Below are 16,983 nucleotides of genomic sequence, written 5' to 3' on the forward strand. Positions count from 1 at the left end.
CCCGCCTCTTCCTCTAGGAGCGGAGGGAGGGGCGGAAGGAGGCGGGGCCACTGTCACGCGGGGCGGGGCCTAGCCGGGCTCGAGGCGGCTGCGCGCGGCGCGGCGGCGTCTCCTCAATGGGGCCGCGCGCGCGGCGCCAGGTGCGTGCGGGGCGCGCGGGGGCGGCGGGCGGGCAGGGCGCGGTTGCCATAGAGACAGCGGGGGGAAGCTGTTGCCATGGCGACAGCGGCCGCCATAATGGGGGGGGGTCCCGTGGCCGCCGCCGTGAGGGGACGGAGCGGCCTGAGGGGAGCGGAGGAGACCGGCGGGGCCGGGGCTGAGGCGGGGGGGCCGGGAAACCTCTGACAGCGGCGGGCGGCCCGGCTGCGACTCCCCCCCGCCGCGCCGTCGCCCTCTATAAAAGCTCGTTTTTATGGATGCTTCCCCCTGGGAAAAAGCCTCGGCGTCCTCTCCGCCTGCTGAATCCCCGTGTTGTTGGTTTTCCCGCAGGTTTAGCGAGGAGGGGCACAACGGAGAGGACAGGTAAGGGCTGGAGCAACCCTGAAGGTGTGTCCCCCGTCCCTGGCTCTCTTTCCAGGGTCAGTCCTGGAAAGCCAGCATGCTTCCTTGGGAGTCTGTGGGATACAGAACTCAGCCAGGCTTTGCTGTGTCACTCCTTCTCCTTGCTCATGGAGCCGCTGGGAAGCACGTGGAGAATCACAGCGCTGAATAAAAACCTCTGGTGTGTTTTAACTCACATCCAAGGAGGCTGAATCTTGTGTTTTTGTGGTGTGGGCAGGAACAGGGTTTGTACTCGATCCCGTTGTCCATGGAGCCTGTGCATTTATGTGATGGTTTTGATCCAGCTCCAATTGCTGCTCCCACGTGGAGGGACAGGCTTGGGAATTGGCCAGGGACAATTCAGCTTGTAGCTGAACCACAGTGGCTTATAACCTATCTTATCCCAACATCTTAAAGCCGCTGGATTGAAAAAGAAGCTGGGAATTACAGCCTTGCAGGTGGCAGTTCTCAGCACTCGAAGCTAAAAATAATGGATGAGCAGTAGGTTTGTACTTGTTTCTTTGTGGAATTTGTGGGGGCTGTTCTGGAGGAGCCCATCTTCCAGCATGGAGCTGGATGACTTGGCTTCGATTTTAAACATCCAGGTGTAGCTTTAGTTGTGTGTTGGGTGCTGAGCATGGAGATGGTGTCAGCAGCGACTTCTCCGTGAGATGGTGGAGAATATGTTCTGTTAATTTCCCATTTTGGTTCTGCAGGTTGGGCTCTGGTGTTGACTGTGTGGTCTGGTCGTGTTTTGCAGAGCTACCATGAGGTTTTTGTAAATACACACCCTGTGTGAACTTCGGCCTTCGTTTGACACGTAGGGTGCTCAGGTGTTTGCATTTACCTGGGACATACCTTCCCATTTCCAACATTTCTGCCGCTGGATGTGTCTCTGTCACACAGGGACTTGCTGTGGTTGGGTTTATCTAGTGCTGCTGACTTGGGCATGGTTTAAAACTGAAGTGTGAAAGGCTTTAGGATAAATTAAGGGATTTCTGCGGTGTGGAGGGAGAAGGAGAACACAGCAAACCCACACAGGGACTATCCTTGATAAAGGTAATGGGGACAAGGCTGGGTAAAGGGAACAGGGCAGCTGAGCCAGGAGTCCATGGAGTGTTGTGTTTACAGTCTTCAACTCCCTGTAGTCTAAATAGCTGGAAAGTTCCCAGTGTCTGGAGAAGGCTGGAGAGACACTTCTTATCTTGTAAGTGCCCATGGCTCCCTCTCCTACGTGGCACCTGTGTTCCCAGGGGGAGCCTGCAGTACCTGCTGTGTTTCTTCCCCATGGCAGTGTCATGCTCTGAGGTAATTAATTTCATTTTGGCTACCTCAGCTGTGCCAGCACAATCCATCCCCGTGGGGAGCAGAGCTTCTCCCCAGGACTAAAAACTGGTGGTTTCTATTTCTTGGCTGAATCCCCTTGAATTCTTTTTAAGAATTTGGAACTAGGCTGTATTTGTAATGGGGTTTTTGTTCCTTTATGCCTTTCTGCACTAAATAATAGACATGAAGGCTGAAGGTCATTGGATCAGACAACCTTACTAGTGATTATAATTCTAAAAGGTGTTTTTTCCTAAGTTCAGAATTACTTTTGAAATGTCCTTAGTGCTTTAGAGGCACTTAAAATTGATTTGATGGCTCCATTCCTGCTGTTAATGACATGGGAATGTGCAGGGTGAGCGAGATGGGAGCAGTGCTGAAGCAGGTGGAAGCAAACAGGGGAAAGTCTAGGTGGGAGTTTACAAACAGCCTCAATATTTGAGGCTCAGCTGATTATTCACAACCCGAAGATAATATAAACTTAAATTATAGCCAGTTTAGAAAGTGAGGATTTACCTTTGGCTGTAGCTGTGCTGCTGTGGAGGGGCTGAGGGCAGACCTGGCACCAGCTGGAGCTCAAACTTCTCTCTGAAACATGCAGTTATCCATTGTTGTCCCTGGCTGGTCTAAAGCGTCTTTGCATCATTAAATAAAATCTGGCTGGCTTTGTAGAAGCAGCCTGTCCTTCCAGAAAAATCAGTTAATTCAAAAGGAGAGATAGGACCCTCCTGGAAAGGCAAAAGAGAGGCTTTTCCCCCCTTTTTCCTGTCTGTGCTTGGCTGCATTCACTCTGCGGGGCTTTGATGGTACCACCTGTCTGATCCTGTGTCCAGCAGGTCCTTCTGTCTTCCTGAGAGTCACCATTTTGGTCTTTTTTTTTGAGGTTTAAGCCCCTCAAAAGTTCACCATGAGGCGTGACAAGCTGCAGGCATTCAGGGATGATGAGGCTGCAGAAGTTCATTGTCAGAACAGCATTGAAGTGCTCCCAGGCTTAGTGTGGGCTGGAAAAAACACAGGGTACAATGTTCACAGGGGTGTGTGATTGAGGAGCCCTGCCTGGCATAAACAGAGGGGGAAAACCAAGAGATTCCTCACTTGCTAAAGGCTGTTGACACTTTTATCCAAAATTTGGTCCCTACAGGAAGGCCCAATAAGATGAAGAAGTGACTATTTGAAGTGATGAGCAGCATGTATTAAGTGATGTTTCAGGAGGCAGGTGGTGAGAACCAGCTCTCTGAGGTGTTTTACTGTTATTACCATGATTTATTACTGAGCAGCCTGGTGTGGTGGAAAGTGTCCCTGCCCATGGCAGGGGGGTGGAACAACACAAGCTTTAAGGTCCTGTCCAACCCAAACCATTCCATGATTCCATTGTTTACAGTTTTTCGAAGGGGTCAGAAAGAAAGGGCTGCATACATAGTGTATCTGAGCCTCTGCCAGTGTCACTTTGCCCTGTTCTCATCATCCAGCATTGAACGTTGCTGGTTTCCTAGAATGCTGGCTGATTTCTCACATGATCCCCACAAATGCATGTAGCACAGCCAAGGTGTCCTACCTAGAAAGACCTGCCCTGTGTCACCTGCTTTACTGCCAGGGAGCAGTTGCAGCATCTCATCTTTAGGACAAACCTGCAGATCTCCCTGAGATGGCAAAACGTGCAAAAGCTCTGATTTTGGGTCAGCAGCTCTTCCCCAGCATTTCCTCTGGCCAAAAGCCCTGTGTCTTCATTACAATTAGCAAGACAAAAACAGAGGAGGTTAACAGTTCTGTTGGTTTTCATTCCCCTTTCATAGACTTATTTGGGAGAAGCTGAGTGGGAGAGGACTGCGTGCTGGCAGGCCTTTTGTGTTTTATGTCACAGGCTGTTGAAAGAGTTCTCAGACTGCACTTCCTTTCCGTGGGCTTTAAGGTCATTTCCCAGTGCTTGCAGACACATGATGGACTGGGAAACCTTTCTCTCATCACCAGGGAATGAAATGCTCTCCGTGGCTTTTTGGAGCCAACAAATACCTTTTTATCTTCTCTTTCCTCCCACTGTTTCCCAAGCAGCAAGTTTGCCAACAGGCCTTGTTGGGAAGGAGGGAGTGCTCCTCCAAGATCCAGGCTGTCTGGGAAAATGAGCAGCTGAGGTGAAATGAAGGGTCTGGCAAACTGTGTTTTGCTGGGGTAATCACACCTGGCTGTACAAAACAGCCCAGGATTTTATGGTAAAGGAGGTTAAGGAAGTGGATGAGACTGAAGGGCAAAGTTCAGAGACAAAAACATGCAGTTCTCAGCCCAGAGATGATAACAAACCTGGGATTTATCCACCTGTGCAAAGCTGGTTCTACAAAACCCTGTTGTCCAGGTGGTGTTGTCCATGTGCAGTGACTTTGCTTGTGGTCGTTTGTCTACTATAGAAACTGGATGGCTTCTACGGTGAGCCTGGGCAAGGAAACGTTATTGGAAGATGGAATGCCACCTGCAAAAAAGCCCAGGTAAATTTAATTATACTCCAGTGAATTTCTTCTAACAAGAGCCTTTTCCTTTGCCTCACATTGTTAAGGATTGTGACCCATGGTGACTGCAGCTGTTTCACTTCCTAATCCAAGAACCGCGTGCTGGCTTCTGGCCATGCCCTGGGCTTTCCTGCTGTTTGTGGAACAAAGGCCTTCACACCCAGAATGTACTTTTTTGGGGGTTTTAGCTCTTAGCCAGGGTGTGGGGTTGCACTCAAAGCTGTATTTTACTGTCCTGTCTGCCCACAGTGCCAGGTCAGACGCGGTGATTGTGCTTCTTTGCTTGAGTTGGATGGTGGTTTACAGGAGGACAGGGAGTTACTCAAATTAGTATGACTGAGCTGCATCTAAAGGCTAAATAATTTCACTCTGAGGCTCCCCGTACTAAGAAGTGGTCTTACAGTTCTGTGAGCTGGGACCTGACTGGTGGATGATTCTGTCCATACCTGACTGGGACTGTGGCTGCTGTGGGCTCAAAAGTTCTTGTGAACAAGCAGCTAATTAATCTGGGGAGTTGTCTCCCACTAATTTGATTTATTTGCAAGTTCTGGAGGGCTGCAGGATAGTTCTGTGTGGTCTTGAGGTTGATCAATGACCCTGGAATTTTCAGAAAAGAGGCTGGGAGATGACTTTTCCTTGCTCAGGTTATCGGGGCAGAAACAAATGCTTTTATCAGCAGGGAACAGAGTGCCTCTCTCAGAGATGTCACATAGGACATTAAGACTTGGGTATTTGTTATTATTTTGGATTTCAGTACCTGGATTTCCAGTAGTGTTTTTATACTACCTCGTTAGCATGAATAGTGATTTATTGCTCTCATGAGGTTTACAGTCCTCTAATTAAACCCTGTTCATCAGCACTGTCAGCCCTCCTCAAGGAAAGGGTTAACAAGTCTGTTTTTGTAGACAGGAGCTGATGGAAGGCACAGCTCCATCTGTGTGGTGTTGGTTTCCTCTCCCCTTCTCACTGAATATCACGTGTTTGCTGATAAAGCCCATTCCTTCCAAACGAGCTGCTTCCCTGGCCTGCTGCTCCAATATTCTGGGAAGCTGCAGTGGGTCCCTGCTGCAGAAAGCAGCAAGGCAAGGCAAGATGAGAAGCAGCACATCTGCTTAATAAATGATAAAGGTCACATTTAAAAGCACTGTGCAGGTATAAAGCCGGGAAAACAGGGAAGGGGGAGGAGGAATAAGGAGAATACAGCCCTGCAGGCCTTTCATATGACTCTGTATCATCTGGGATCTTCCAAAAGATTGGCCTGGAGCATGCTGCTGACATTGCAGGCATCACAGGGAAGGGATTGCTGGTACAGCTGAGGGGGCTCCTCAGCAAACTGGGGCTGGGTTCCTTGCAGGGCAAAGCTAGGACGAAGTCTTCCCTTGTTTTCCTCTGTGCTGGGATAAATGGAGCTGTTGTCTCCAGGCCCCTGTTCTGCACCTTGTTTAAAGTAGGTCGTATTTCCGACCTGCATGGGATGTGACCCGCATTGTGTCTCAGGACATAGAGCGTGTGTGTGTGTGTGTGTGTCTCGTTCTCTAGTGCTCACCACACCTTTCCCATGCCCTCCAGCCTTCCAGGCAACTTATATTAATAGACTTCCCTTATTCCAGATTTTTAGTGGATTAGTTTGCTTCAGAAGCACCCCAGGGCATCATTGACTTCCCCAGTAACCATCGTGGTAACAGATTCAATTCCCAAAACTGTTGTAATTAGATACCTTGTACTGGGAGCATTTGTGCTGCTGATCCGTGCAGCTGCCTGCTGTCTTCTAGGGATACCAAGCTGCTCCGCTCATCATCCGTTTATCAGAGAGCCCCAATGGATATGTTGATTCAAAATTAAGGCACGGAGTACCTCCCTTCCCCTCAATCTGGGTGTCCCACCACCCCAGACACCCTTCCACTCACGGTGGTACCAGCTGTGCTCCTTTCTCCTCTTGCAGGAAGCTGTTGCCAAGCCTCAAAACCAAGAAGCCTCAGGAACTTGTTTTGGTGATTGGGACAGGAATTAGTGCCGCAGTTGCTCCCCAGGTCCCAGCGCTGAAGTCTTGGAAGGGGCTGATTCAGGCCCTCCTGGATGCTGCTATTGACTTCGATCTCCTGGAAGATGAAGAGAGCAAACGGTTCCAGAAGTGTCTTCACGAAGACAAGAACTTGGTTCATGTTGCCCACGACCTTATCCAGAAGCTGTCTCCGGTCAGTGTGCTTGTACTTGCACTGAGTGTAGGGTTTGGCTTCTGGAAATAGCCAGATTTGGTTCTCCAGCAATGGTGCCCCCATCCCAACAATTCCTCTAGGTGCAAGGAATCACAAGTGCAGTTACTGTGCCAGGTCCCTGCTGTGGACACAGGTGTTGGGTATTTCACCTGGACCAAGATGAGTAGAGGGATGGTGCACCTTCCTGTGAGGAAAGGCTGAGAGAATTGGGATTGTTCAGCCTGGAGAAGAAGGCTGCAGGGGTGACCTAATTGTGGCTTTCCAATACCTGAAGGGAGCTGACAAGAAAGATGGAGAGAGACTGTATACAAGGGCCAGGGCTGACAGAACAAGAGGGAATGGTGCCACGCTGCCAGGAGGCAGCGTTAGATGGGATATTGGGGAGGAAATCTTCCCTGTGAGGGTGCTGAGGCCCTGGCACAAGTTGCCCAGAGAAGCTGTGGCTGCCCCATTCCTGGAAGTGTTTAAGGCCAGACTGGACAGGGCTTGGAACAACCTGAGATAGGGGAAGGTGTCCCTGCCCAAGGCAGGTGGAATGAGATGGGTCCTTCCCAACCCAAACCATTCTGGGAATCTGTGTTCCTATGACTATGCTGAGGGAGAGCACCTACCTTGATGCAGCCAGAGCTCTGTGTTTGCCCTGCAAGGACCCAGAGCTTTGCAGGGTCTTGGTGAAACTGGGTAGTTTCTCATGGAATTATTTGGCACGAGGTGTTAAGGGGCCCAGCTCTGATCTCAATCTGTCTCCCCTTCTCAGCGCACAAGCAATGTTCGCTCAACATTTTTCAAGGACTGTTTATACGAGGTGTTTGATGACCTGGAATCCAAAATGGAAGATTCTGGGAAGCAGCTACTTCAGTCTGTGCTGCACTTGATGGAAAACGGGGCCCTTGTGTTAACCACAAACTTCGATAACCTGCTGGAGTTGTACGCAGCACACCAGGGGAAGCACCTCGAGTCTCTTGACCTGACTGATGAAAAGAAGGTAAAGGATGATTATTTCTTTTGTCAGGAACTGTGATGCTGCAGGATGTGCCCTCATGCTGCTTGAGGGCATTGTACTGATTGTAGTGGTTTAACTGGTGGCAGACAAGCTCCAGGCAGAGGCTCTGATTGTAATGGGCAGCAAGCAGAAGAATGAGGAGGAGAGCTCCTTTCTGGAACGCTGTGCTTGTTGGCTGCCATCCAGTGCTCAGGAGGAGGCCTTAAGCCTGGTATTCCTTTGATCTCTGTCCTTGAAACTTCTGGCTTGGCCTTGCTTCCACATAAGGCTTGGGTTGATGTTTCTAACCAATGTGGGAAACTCTATGTGAGATGCAAAGCTGTACTTTCTATTTTTGTAACATGCTGCAAAGTGCTTTTTGTGATGGGCATTTAGGGCTGCAGCCTTCAAGGCTCACCTCTTGCCCCATGTCCTCTTCCTGCAGTGGCTGGAATGGCTCCTTCTGCTGCACTTTCACAGCTGCAGCTATTCTCTTCATGCAAACATCTCTCCTCCTGCCTCAGTCAGGCTGTGAAACCCTGAGCTCTTTGCACCTCCCGCCTCATCCCTCCGTCATGGATTTTACTTGTGGGGAATATTTCATGCTTCTGTTTGCATGTTAAACACACCCAATGTGTGTGTCCTGTGCAGTCCTTGGTCTCTTTTCATTCTCATTTCTGTGCTTCACGTTTCCTGCATGACCTCTTAATCTAAGTGGCTGGAAGTACTTACAGTGTTACAAATAAGCATTCTAATTATTGCAAGCTTAAACGAGCCGAGGTCTGCAGGAGTAAACCGAGAGCCTCAGAAGCGGCTGTCTGAAATGGAGGTCAGCTGGTGAGCTCCCTTAGGGGCCACAAAATAAAATTTGGTAGGCTTGAAAAACACGCTGATGTAGGATTTGTAGTTTTTTTCCCCTTTTTCTGGTCAATCTGGTGTATTGATTCAGTCTTCTCATCACATTCACCAGTCAGCTAAAGTGTTGACCCAAACAAGAACCACAGGCTGTGGCTGCAGGCTGTGGTGCGGAGGCTGATGAACTCATCTTGCAGAGAGAAGATGAGGAAGAAGCTGCCTCTTTGGAATGCTTCCCCAAAATGTTCCATTGAGCATTTGCTGCAGCGGCCAATGTGATGCACTCACCGACATTGCTGCGGGTTTGTGTTGTGCAGGTGCTGGAGTGGGCGCAAGAGAAGAGGAAGCTCAGCGTCCTGCACATCCACGGCGTCTACACCAACCCCAGTGGCATCGTCCTGCACCCTGCTGGCTACCAGAACGTGCTGCGCAACACCGAGGTCATGGTGAGCCCATGGGGCCCAAGCCTTGTGTAGCTGCAGCTCCCACTTGGGTCACCCGGGCACAGGCTCAGCTGATTTTAGACTGAGCTTCACAGAGGGTGGGGAGAATTAATTAGTTATGGGAGATAGGAGGGGTGAATTCCCTAGCCTGCTAAGGTGCCAGAACACCTCCCACACTTGCCTGAAGGATGGCATTGCTGCAGAGCCTCATCAGGGATAGGGCAGGTGCTGTCTCTTGAGAGGATAAAGCTCACCTTGACCAAGAACATCTTTCCCTTTCTTAAAGCGAGAGATTCAGAAGCTGTATGAAAATAAGTCCTTCCTCTTCTTGGGCTGTGGTTGGACAGTTGATGACACCACATTTCAGGCCCTGTTTTTAGAGGCTGTCAAGCACAAGTCAGACCTGGAGCACTTCATGCTGGTGCGGAGGGGAGATGTGGATGAGTTCAAGAAGCTCCGTGAGAACATGCTGGACAAAGGGATCAAAGTGATTTCCTATGGAGATGAGTACTCCGACTTGCCTGAGTACTTTGAGCGGCTGACGAGCGAGATTGCCATGCGGGGCCGCACAGGTACAGGGTCAGGGGCTGGGGGACACTTGGCTGTCACCATGGACAGTAGGCAGGGTTAGCAGCCTGTTCTTCATGCTATACAGAGATTCCTTAAACGCTTTTTTTTTAAAAAAAGCAAACATGTCTCCAAGTGTAGCTGGATTTGAGGGTTACTTTTCAGAAATCACTCAGTGCTCTAACAGTTTAAACAGCTGTGCTGCTTCCCACGCCTGCAAACTTTGTTTTTCATGTGCAGTTGCAGCTGTTTGTTTCCTTTTTAGTGAAGGGGCATTTTAGTCTCACTGACCTTTGTGCTGCTCAGACTGAGCCATTGCTTTTATACAAGAGGTATAACTAATAAATCATAAAAATGGGGAAAAGGAGGTTCACTGGCCAGAGTCTAGCTGGTAGGTATTGTGAGGGTTAGCCAGGAAAGCCTGTGTGAAACCACCACATGGGCAACTGGCTTTCCACCTGACTCTGGTCTCTGCTCTGCTCCAGGTGTGCCCAAGGAGGGGCAGCAGCTGAACGGCTCTGCCACTGCCCACACAGAGGTAAAAGGTAAGGAAGGCTCTCTAGAGCCAAGAAGCTTCACCGTGTATAGCTCCCTGGAGTGCCGGACAGGTTTTCAGCCTTTGCTTCCACACAGGATGTAGCCCCTGAGCCTCAGCCCTGCCCAGGCCCTGAGCCGTGGCTTCTGGGACAGGCCCAAGCCAGGCCAGCAGCCCTCAGGGAGGTTGGAACCCACCGCTGTCCAGCTGCTGTCCAGCACCGAGCCAGGACCCTTCCAGCAGGGAAGAGGCTGGGACAGAGCCTCCACAGATGAACACCTGGTCTAACATAGTCATTGTGGTTTCACTGGGGCTGCATGTGCCTGCGGAGTGCGGTGTCCCCAAGGGAGCTGCAGCCTCCTCTAACTTCATACCTAGTGCTTTTATATTCTGTATTTCAATTAAAAAATGAAACTTGAGCTTTTTTTTTTTTACTGGAAGCTCTAGTTTTCTAGTCCCGTCTTTTTACTGTACAGTATTTTGTATGTTGAAGTTGTATTAAAGGCCTGCTCACTGAACTTCTGGCTGCTGTATCATTTACAGGCCCTCTCACACCTCACATTGGTGGCAGTTCATCTCCCCCAAACCCAGGAGGAAACAGGTCCTGGCTGGAGGCAAGTTATTTATACACAGAGAACAAATTATGAAGTTTATTTTATATAAATTATGTCTCTTAGCAGACAGCATTCAATTTATTGCACTATAGCACATCTGCGATACAGAGCTACAAGACATTGTCAGAGAGGTTTGTATTATTCAGTGTAGCACTTCTGACCGGGACCAAGAGGCACTCAGAGGGGGGAGAAAGGGTGCAGGAAAGCAGCAAGCAGCCACCATTCTCTTCCAGTATTAATGTGGTTTGGTTTTCTTTCCTTTTTGCTAGCAAATAATGCCAAGACCAGCGGGCAGGAGCCAGGCAGGGCATGCTGCCTTCCTCCTCCGGACCCAGCTGCCGCAGCTCTCCAGCTCCTACCCAAATCCATGGGGTCTGGGGACCCTGCTGCAGAGTCTGGGTGAGGACAGATATGGGGGACTTTAAGGCAATTTAGCATGTCCCCTCCAGCCCAGCATAGGCTGTCACCTTTTTTTTTGGTTTATCAGCTTCAGTGGGGTGGCCACGAGCAGCGACATTAATGGCCAGATCTAACGCTGCCCCTAAGCCTAAGTCCCTCCTGCCTCCTCCCTAAGCTGGTCTAAAAATCAAAAGCAGCTCAAAAAAAAGCCTTCAAACCCACCAAAAAGCACAGCAGATCCTGGCACCGCCCACCCCTCCCCGTGCAGCATGAACAATACAAAGCTCTGGATTCAGCCTCCCTACAAGGGAGCCTGCGTCACTGGACACAGAATGGAGGAACCCAGGGAAGGGCTTTTTCTGGATAAAAGGGGGTTTATCCAGAAAAAGGACCCCTCGTGCTGGTATTCCTCCATTCTGTTCTGCACTACACGGGAAAGACTAGTTGGTGACAGGGTAAAGCATGTTCTTCTGGGACATCTGCACACAGCGATTTGGTGTTTAGGCCTTCATGAGCGCTGCGACCACGGCCTTGGCATTAAGGCTTCGCAGATCACAGTAGGTTTGTCCGGTACCAACGAAAACAATGGGCTTGCTCGTGATGTAGGTCATGGAGATGGCGGCGCCCACCTGCCAGGACAAGCAACATCATTAAATCCAGTGCTCCCCCACAGGGAGCTCGTCATTCATTCATCCCCAGTGTGTGGAAACCAGATTGCTAAATCTAGGTTCAACAGCTTAAACACAAGAGGAAAGCACAAGAGTTTGACAATTCCTGTCTCTCCCCTCCAGTCACTGTCAGAAAGCTCCATGCAGAGTCACCTCAGCAGCCTCCTTACCTTGTCATCAATGGTATCGAACTTGGTGAGGACGATCCCATCAATGAGCCGTGGTGTCTGGGCCATGGAGTGATCAGCCAGGGCCTTGTTGAACTTTACCTGAGGGAGAAAAAAGATCCGAGAAATGCATTTGTGGTACTGCCACCATCCAACTCTCTGGTAAAACCTACAGAAATGGATTCTTTTCCCCCTCCGTCTCTCAGGAACAAAGCCTCCACACTCACCAACTGATCCACAGCCTCATTTCCCACCAGTGCTTCCCCAACAAACAGCACCAGGTCAGGAGCATTGACGGCGATGAGTTTGGCCAGCGCGGTCATCAGGGGTGCGTTGTCCTGCATGCGGCCCGCCGTGTCCACCAGCACCACGTCGAAGCCCTGGTTCCGAGCTGGGGGGCAGGGAGGCAGCATGAAGGACGGCACTCACCCAGGACAGCAGCACTCACCCAGCACAGCAGCACCCACCCCAGCTCTGCACATACCGTAGGAGATGGCCTCCATGGCGATGCCTGCGGCGTCCTTGCCGTATCCCTTCTCGTAGAGCTGCACCATGGTGCGCCCACCGTGGTTCTCCGGAGGGTGCAGCGCATTGAGGCGGCGAGTGTGGGTGCGGAGCTGCTCCACCGCTCCCGCACGGAACGTGTCACACGCGGCAATGAGGACGCTGAAGCCGTTCTCGATGAGCCAGAACGAGATCTGCAGGTGGCAACAGATCAAAAAAGCCTGTTAGTAGCTACACAGCCTGACCACATCACCCCGGTCCTGTGATCCAGGAGGATCCTGTCCTACCTTGGCCAGGTTGGTGGACTTCCCGACACCATTGACTCCACAAAAAGTTACCACGTAGGGCCGGCGATGGCGCTGGGCATCCATGACATCGCGGAGGACGTCCACGCGGCGCTGGGGCTGCAGGATCTGCACCAGGGCCTCCTGCAGTGCCTGCTTCACCGTCGAGGTTACCGCTGGGAAGAAGGGGATGGAAAGAGGACCTGTCATGCCTGGGGAACACTCCTGAGCTCCAAACCACATGCAGGATGCCACACGGACACTTACTGGTGAACGTTCCCATCACCTTTCCTTCCAGTTTCTTGGCCACAGATTCACAGAGCTGCACTGCAATCTCAGCTGCCACGTTTTTAGCTTTGAGAAAGACAGAGCAGGGAGTCAGTGCTGCTGAGAAGGCTACATACATCCCGTATCAACGTCAAGGGAAGTATGGAGTCAGTGTGTGGGATCCCCACCAGACCTGATCACTGCCCCCCTTTTGCTGCACTGTTGAGGGCTCCCCAGGGGTGAGACAGGAACCCACCACAGTTCCTGTGGGCAAGAAGATCCCAAACCACGGGCACTACCCACACTGGAGCCCACCCAACAGAACACAGGGAACCATCACTAATCCTTCACACCATGGACCCTGACATACCAATCAAGTGATCCTTCATCTTCTCCAGCACGGGGTCCATGTCCTCTCTTGTCAAGCTCTTGGAGCCCACCAGGCCCTTCAGCATGCCAAACATGCCCCCCAGGCCACCCTTCTTCACACTGTGGAGAAGCAGAGGATTTTCACTGAGGTTTGAGTGAGGTCAGATGTGCAAGGGCCTATCTTGAGCAGACAGACATGCCAGTTTGTCCTTCCTGCATTACTGGTTAGACTGGAATGGGAGTTACAGGAAAAAGTCAAGCCCCATGTGACAAGCAGGGGCTGTGGGAGTCTCTACCTGGCTTTTGAAGGGTTCTGGACAACTTTCTCCTCTTCAGCTTCGTCTTCACTCTCATACTCCAGATCGTAGAGGCGGCCGGGCTCCCGATTCTTGTCCCCCAGGGCCTGTGAGGGGGAGAAGCAGCTTTATGGGCTGGGTGCCACGATCCCTGTTTCATATTTCTTCATGATCCCTTCTCATCCAGGCATGGATACCAGGCTGGGTAACACCCAGCTGATCCCAGAGAACGCACTACAGCAAACAGAGCCACCTGACCTTTCCTTACCATGTCAGGGTCAAACTCCTCCACAGGACAAGCCTCCGCGCTGCCGTTGGTAGCGGAATTACTGTAATCGAGTACTTTGGCATTAGAGTTCCCCAGATCCCACACCCGGGGCTTCTTCCCCTTCTCCTTCTGTGCATCAGGCTTTGGAGATCTGGTGGAACAAAGACCAGAAACACATTGTGTTCAGTGCAAGGAAGCAGCAGCCGTCGCCTCCTTAGAAGATGTGAAAAATAAAAGCCTGGATTACCCAAAAAGGCAGAAATTAAATCTGACTGATTCAGTCTTCAGAGTTTATTTATCTGAACTTTAACCCTGTATGGCACTACTTCCCCTCAAAGCAAGCATCAATGCACTGCTGCTCACTAAAGACAGGTCTGGACCTCTCCCAGGGTTTCTGCATCTCCCAGCAAAGGGCTACAAGCTCTATTACCCCTCCAGGAGCCCCAGCTCTTCTCCCTGTCTTTTCAGCAAGCAGGGAAATAAGGAAAATGGAAATAATGTGCAGGAAAGTGAGGCCTGGCTTCCAGGGGTCCCCAAAAGGAGGAGGTATTCAGCCATGGCCTGGTTCAAAGCACAGGCAGACTGACTATGCCTTCATCACCCACCTGGACTTCTCCCCAGCTTTCATGTGTCTCCTGAAGAATTCCTCCCGGTTCTTCTGCAGGATTTCATCCTTGGTCAGTTCCTCCTTGTCCCCTGCTGCCGAGAGCTGCTTGTCACCCGCAGATGCTTTACTGGGCGCTGCCACAGCTTCAGTTCCTGACAGGAAGAGCCCCAGCACAAGCTCAGACCAGCTCCAAGCACACTGGGGAAGCACGGGCTGCAACACATTGCCCTGGAATATTTCTTTCCCTCCCATTTATCTTCCTCATCAACTTACCATCCTTTTTGGAACCTTTGTTCTTCTTGTTCTTGACCTTCTCCTTTGGTTTCTCCCCTCGGGTTTCAATCATACACTTGACAGTCTTCTGGGATTTCAGAGACTGTTCAAACGTCTTCATTACCGTGGGAGCTCGGACTTTGCTGCTCTCCTCTGCATCCCTGTGGGGAGGTAACCCATTAGCCTGGATTTCAGCTCTTCCCCCCTCCCATCTCTACTCAAAACACAAATTTAAGACAAAACTCAAGCTCTGCTACCGGAGGAGGCGCATGAAGTCATCTTTAAAATCAAAGGTGCCATTTAGGAGGCCCAGGGCGCCTTTCTGCTGGAACTCATTGCGGTACTTGTCTCGGAACTCCTTATGGACGTCGTCTATCAACTTGTCCACGTAGGTTAGAGTCAGGATCTTTTGGAAGCCCACCTGCCAAAGAGCAGAGCCAAGAGATACGGCACTTCCAGCTCATTCAACAGCAGCAAGGAAGCAAAACCCTCTCTGTTTAATTCAGAGTTTTTTAACTTGGACAAGCTTCAGCTTGGCTTTCTGCTCCACTTTCCCAGGCTTTTAAAATACCCCCAAAAATGTAAAAAAAACCAGCCCAGAGCTTTGCTTTCACAGGTGACCCCGACTCACACAGGTTGTCTCATGGCAACAAGGACACGTGGGGCAAGGGCAGAAAACTGTAGCTTATCTGTGGGTCAACAAGGAAGGTTGTGTGGATTTATGGAGATAAGGTGCCAGGAGACTGAAAAGGAGAGTATTAAATGCTCCATAAAGTGAAAGGAATGACATATTTCTGGCTTTTTTTCAATAGATCTAGCCAAACTTAAATTTTACAAGGTTGCTGCTTCTATTTGAGGTTTGATTAGTTTTAATCCTGTTGCAGATGATTAAAATAAGCTGCTACTGCAGTGGCATTCAGCTGATAAGACACCCATGTCCCCCTCTGGTGGGAGCCTGGCTACACTGGGGTCACTGCTCAACCTCCCCCCAAAACCCTCATCACACCTCCTCCCTCACCGCCAAAATGCCAGAGACAGAGGAGTCAAACCAGTCTGGGAGCGTAGGTCCAGCCCTGCACAATGCAAACAGCTGTTTGCTCAAAACTCAGCACACCAGGTACTCTTCCCCCCCTATTTTCTGGGGCAATCCCCTTTCTTTGGGTTTGGACCACCCTGGGGGGCTGGAGGGACACCCATGTCATCCCAGGGGTGCCTGGGAGGGTCACTTACCACAAACACCAGCTCAAACTGGTTGTCCAGTTTGTACTTAAGCGTGAGGGCTTCATGGGTGAAGGAGTTGTTGCCACCTCTCTCCTGGAGGAGAGGAGCTGTCAGAATGGGGGTGCCAGCAGCACCCATCATCCCCTCATCCCTGTCATGCCCCTTTCCCCCTCCATCACCCCTGTGACCCCCTTTCCCAAAGTGGTGCAGCATCCCTTACACATGATCCCACACCCCTTGGGCATGTGGTCCCATCCATCCCCCCAAGTGTGATCCCACCCACCCCCAGAGCTGGCCGTGCCCCTCTCTGCCCCGTCCCAGGCAGGCAGTCCCACCTTACACCCCACCCCGTCTCCCCAGGCAGGTGGTCCCACCCAAGCCTCTCTCCTCCCGAAGGTGACAGTCCCATCCTGTGACAGTCCCACACTGCCCAAATGGGTGACCCCACACCCATCCCCACCCCAGAGCTGCTCGTGCCTATATATCCCTCCCAACAGGTAATCCCACCTGTGTGCCACCCCTCTGGATCCCGTCCCCAGGTAGATGGTCGCACTCACATGTCCCCCTCCCCATGCCGGTGCTCCCATCCACCTCCCCGTCAGCTGGGTGATGCCATTGCCCCGGACAGGCGCTCGTGCCCGTGTTTCCCCCTCCGCAGGCAGGAGGCCCAGTCCCCATTCCCCGCCAGCTGTGAGGGCTCACCTCACCTCCCTTCACAGCTATACGGTCCCAACCCGCCACCCCGCAAATGCCCGCGGTCTCACCTATTCTCCCTCCCCAGGCAGACACCGTCCCCCTCCCTCACGGCAGGCGGGCTCGCCCGCTCCCCCCGCAGCTCCGTGACCCCTACCCAACCCTCCGCCCCCCGGCAGCCGCTCCCGCCCGACCTGCAGGAGGACGGAGCGGATGAGGGCGTTGACGGGGGCGGTGGCGGCGGGCCCGCGCACGCCCTGGAAGCACCAGAGGACGAGGCCGCCCTTGCTGAAGATGGTGAAGAAGTCGAGCATGGCGGCGGCGCCGGGCCCGGCGGGGCGCACACGTCGCTCTCCCCGCGCTTCCGCCGGAAGCTCCTCCCCCCCGCGCCATT

General features: G+C 51.8%; 2 protein-coding genes across 3 annotated transcripts; one reads left to right on the forward strand and one right to left on the reverse strand.

The window, feature by feature from the left end:
• Positions 1–58: 58 nt before the first annotated feature.
• On the forward strand, positions 59–10,221 carry SIRAL1 (SIR2 antiphage like 1). 2 transcript variants are annotated; one of them, XM_085082010.1, is made up of 9 exons: positions 59–140; positions 490–522; positions 4,263–4,340; positions 6,304–6,556; positions 7,335–7,562; positions 8,732–8,860; positions 9,144–9,429; positions 9,910–9,969; positions 10,058–10,221. In XM_085082010.1, the coding sequence occupies exons 3-9, from the start codon at positions 4,270–4,272 to the stop codon at positions 10,069–10,071; spliced, it is 1,041 nt and encodes a 346-aa protein (XP_084938136.1). In that variant the 5' UTR covers positions 59–140; positions 490–522; positions 4,263–4,269; the 3' UTR covers positions 10,072–10,221. The 2 variants fall into 2 exon arrangements, with proteins under 2 accessions (XP_084938136.1, XP_084938135.1); XM_085082009.1 differs by having other exon boundaries at positions 10,033–10,200.
• A 357-nt stretch (positions 10,222–10,578) lies between these two features.
• On the reverse strand, positions 10,579–16,960 carry SRPRA (SRP receptor subunit alpha). Its single transcript, XM_085082007.1, has 14 exons — positions 16,784–16,960; positions 15,906–15,989; positions 14,933–15,096; positions 14,676–14,836; positions 14,401–14,554; positions 13,796–13,946; positions 13,528–13,634; positions 13,233–13,351; positions 12,863–12,949; positions 12,599–12,771; positions 12,292–12,505; positions 12,035–12,198; positions 11,811–11,909; positions 10,579–11,601 (listed from the first exon to the last, which is right to left on the reverse strand). Exons 1-14 carry the CDS (start codon positions 16,901–16,903, stop codon positions 11,473–11,475), a joined length of 1,926 nt encoding a protein of 641 aa, XP_084938133.1. The 5' UTR covers positions 16,904–16,960; the 3' UTR covers positions 10,579–11,472.
• Positions 16,961–16,983: the final 23 nt, after the last annotated feature.

Source organism: Lichenostomus cassidix, chromosome 24 (genome assembly GCF_008360975.1).
Source record: "Lichenostomus cassidix isolate B80296 chromosome 24, HeHo_3.0, whole genome shotgun sequence".
NCBI classification, from domain to species: domain Eukaryota; kingdom Metazoa; phylum Chordata; class Aves; order Passeriformes; family Meliphagidae; genus Lichenostomus; species Lichenostomus cassidix.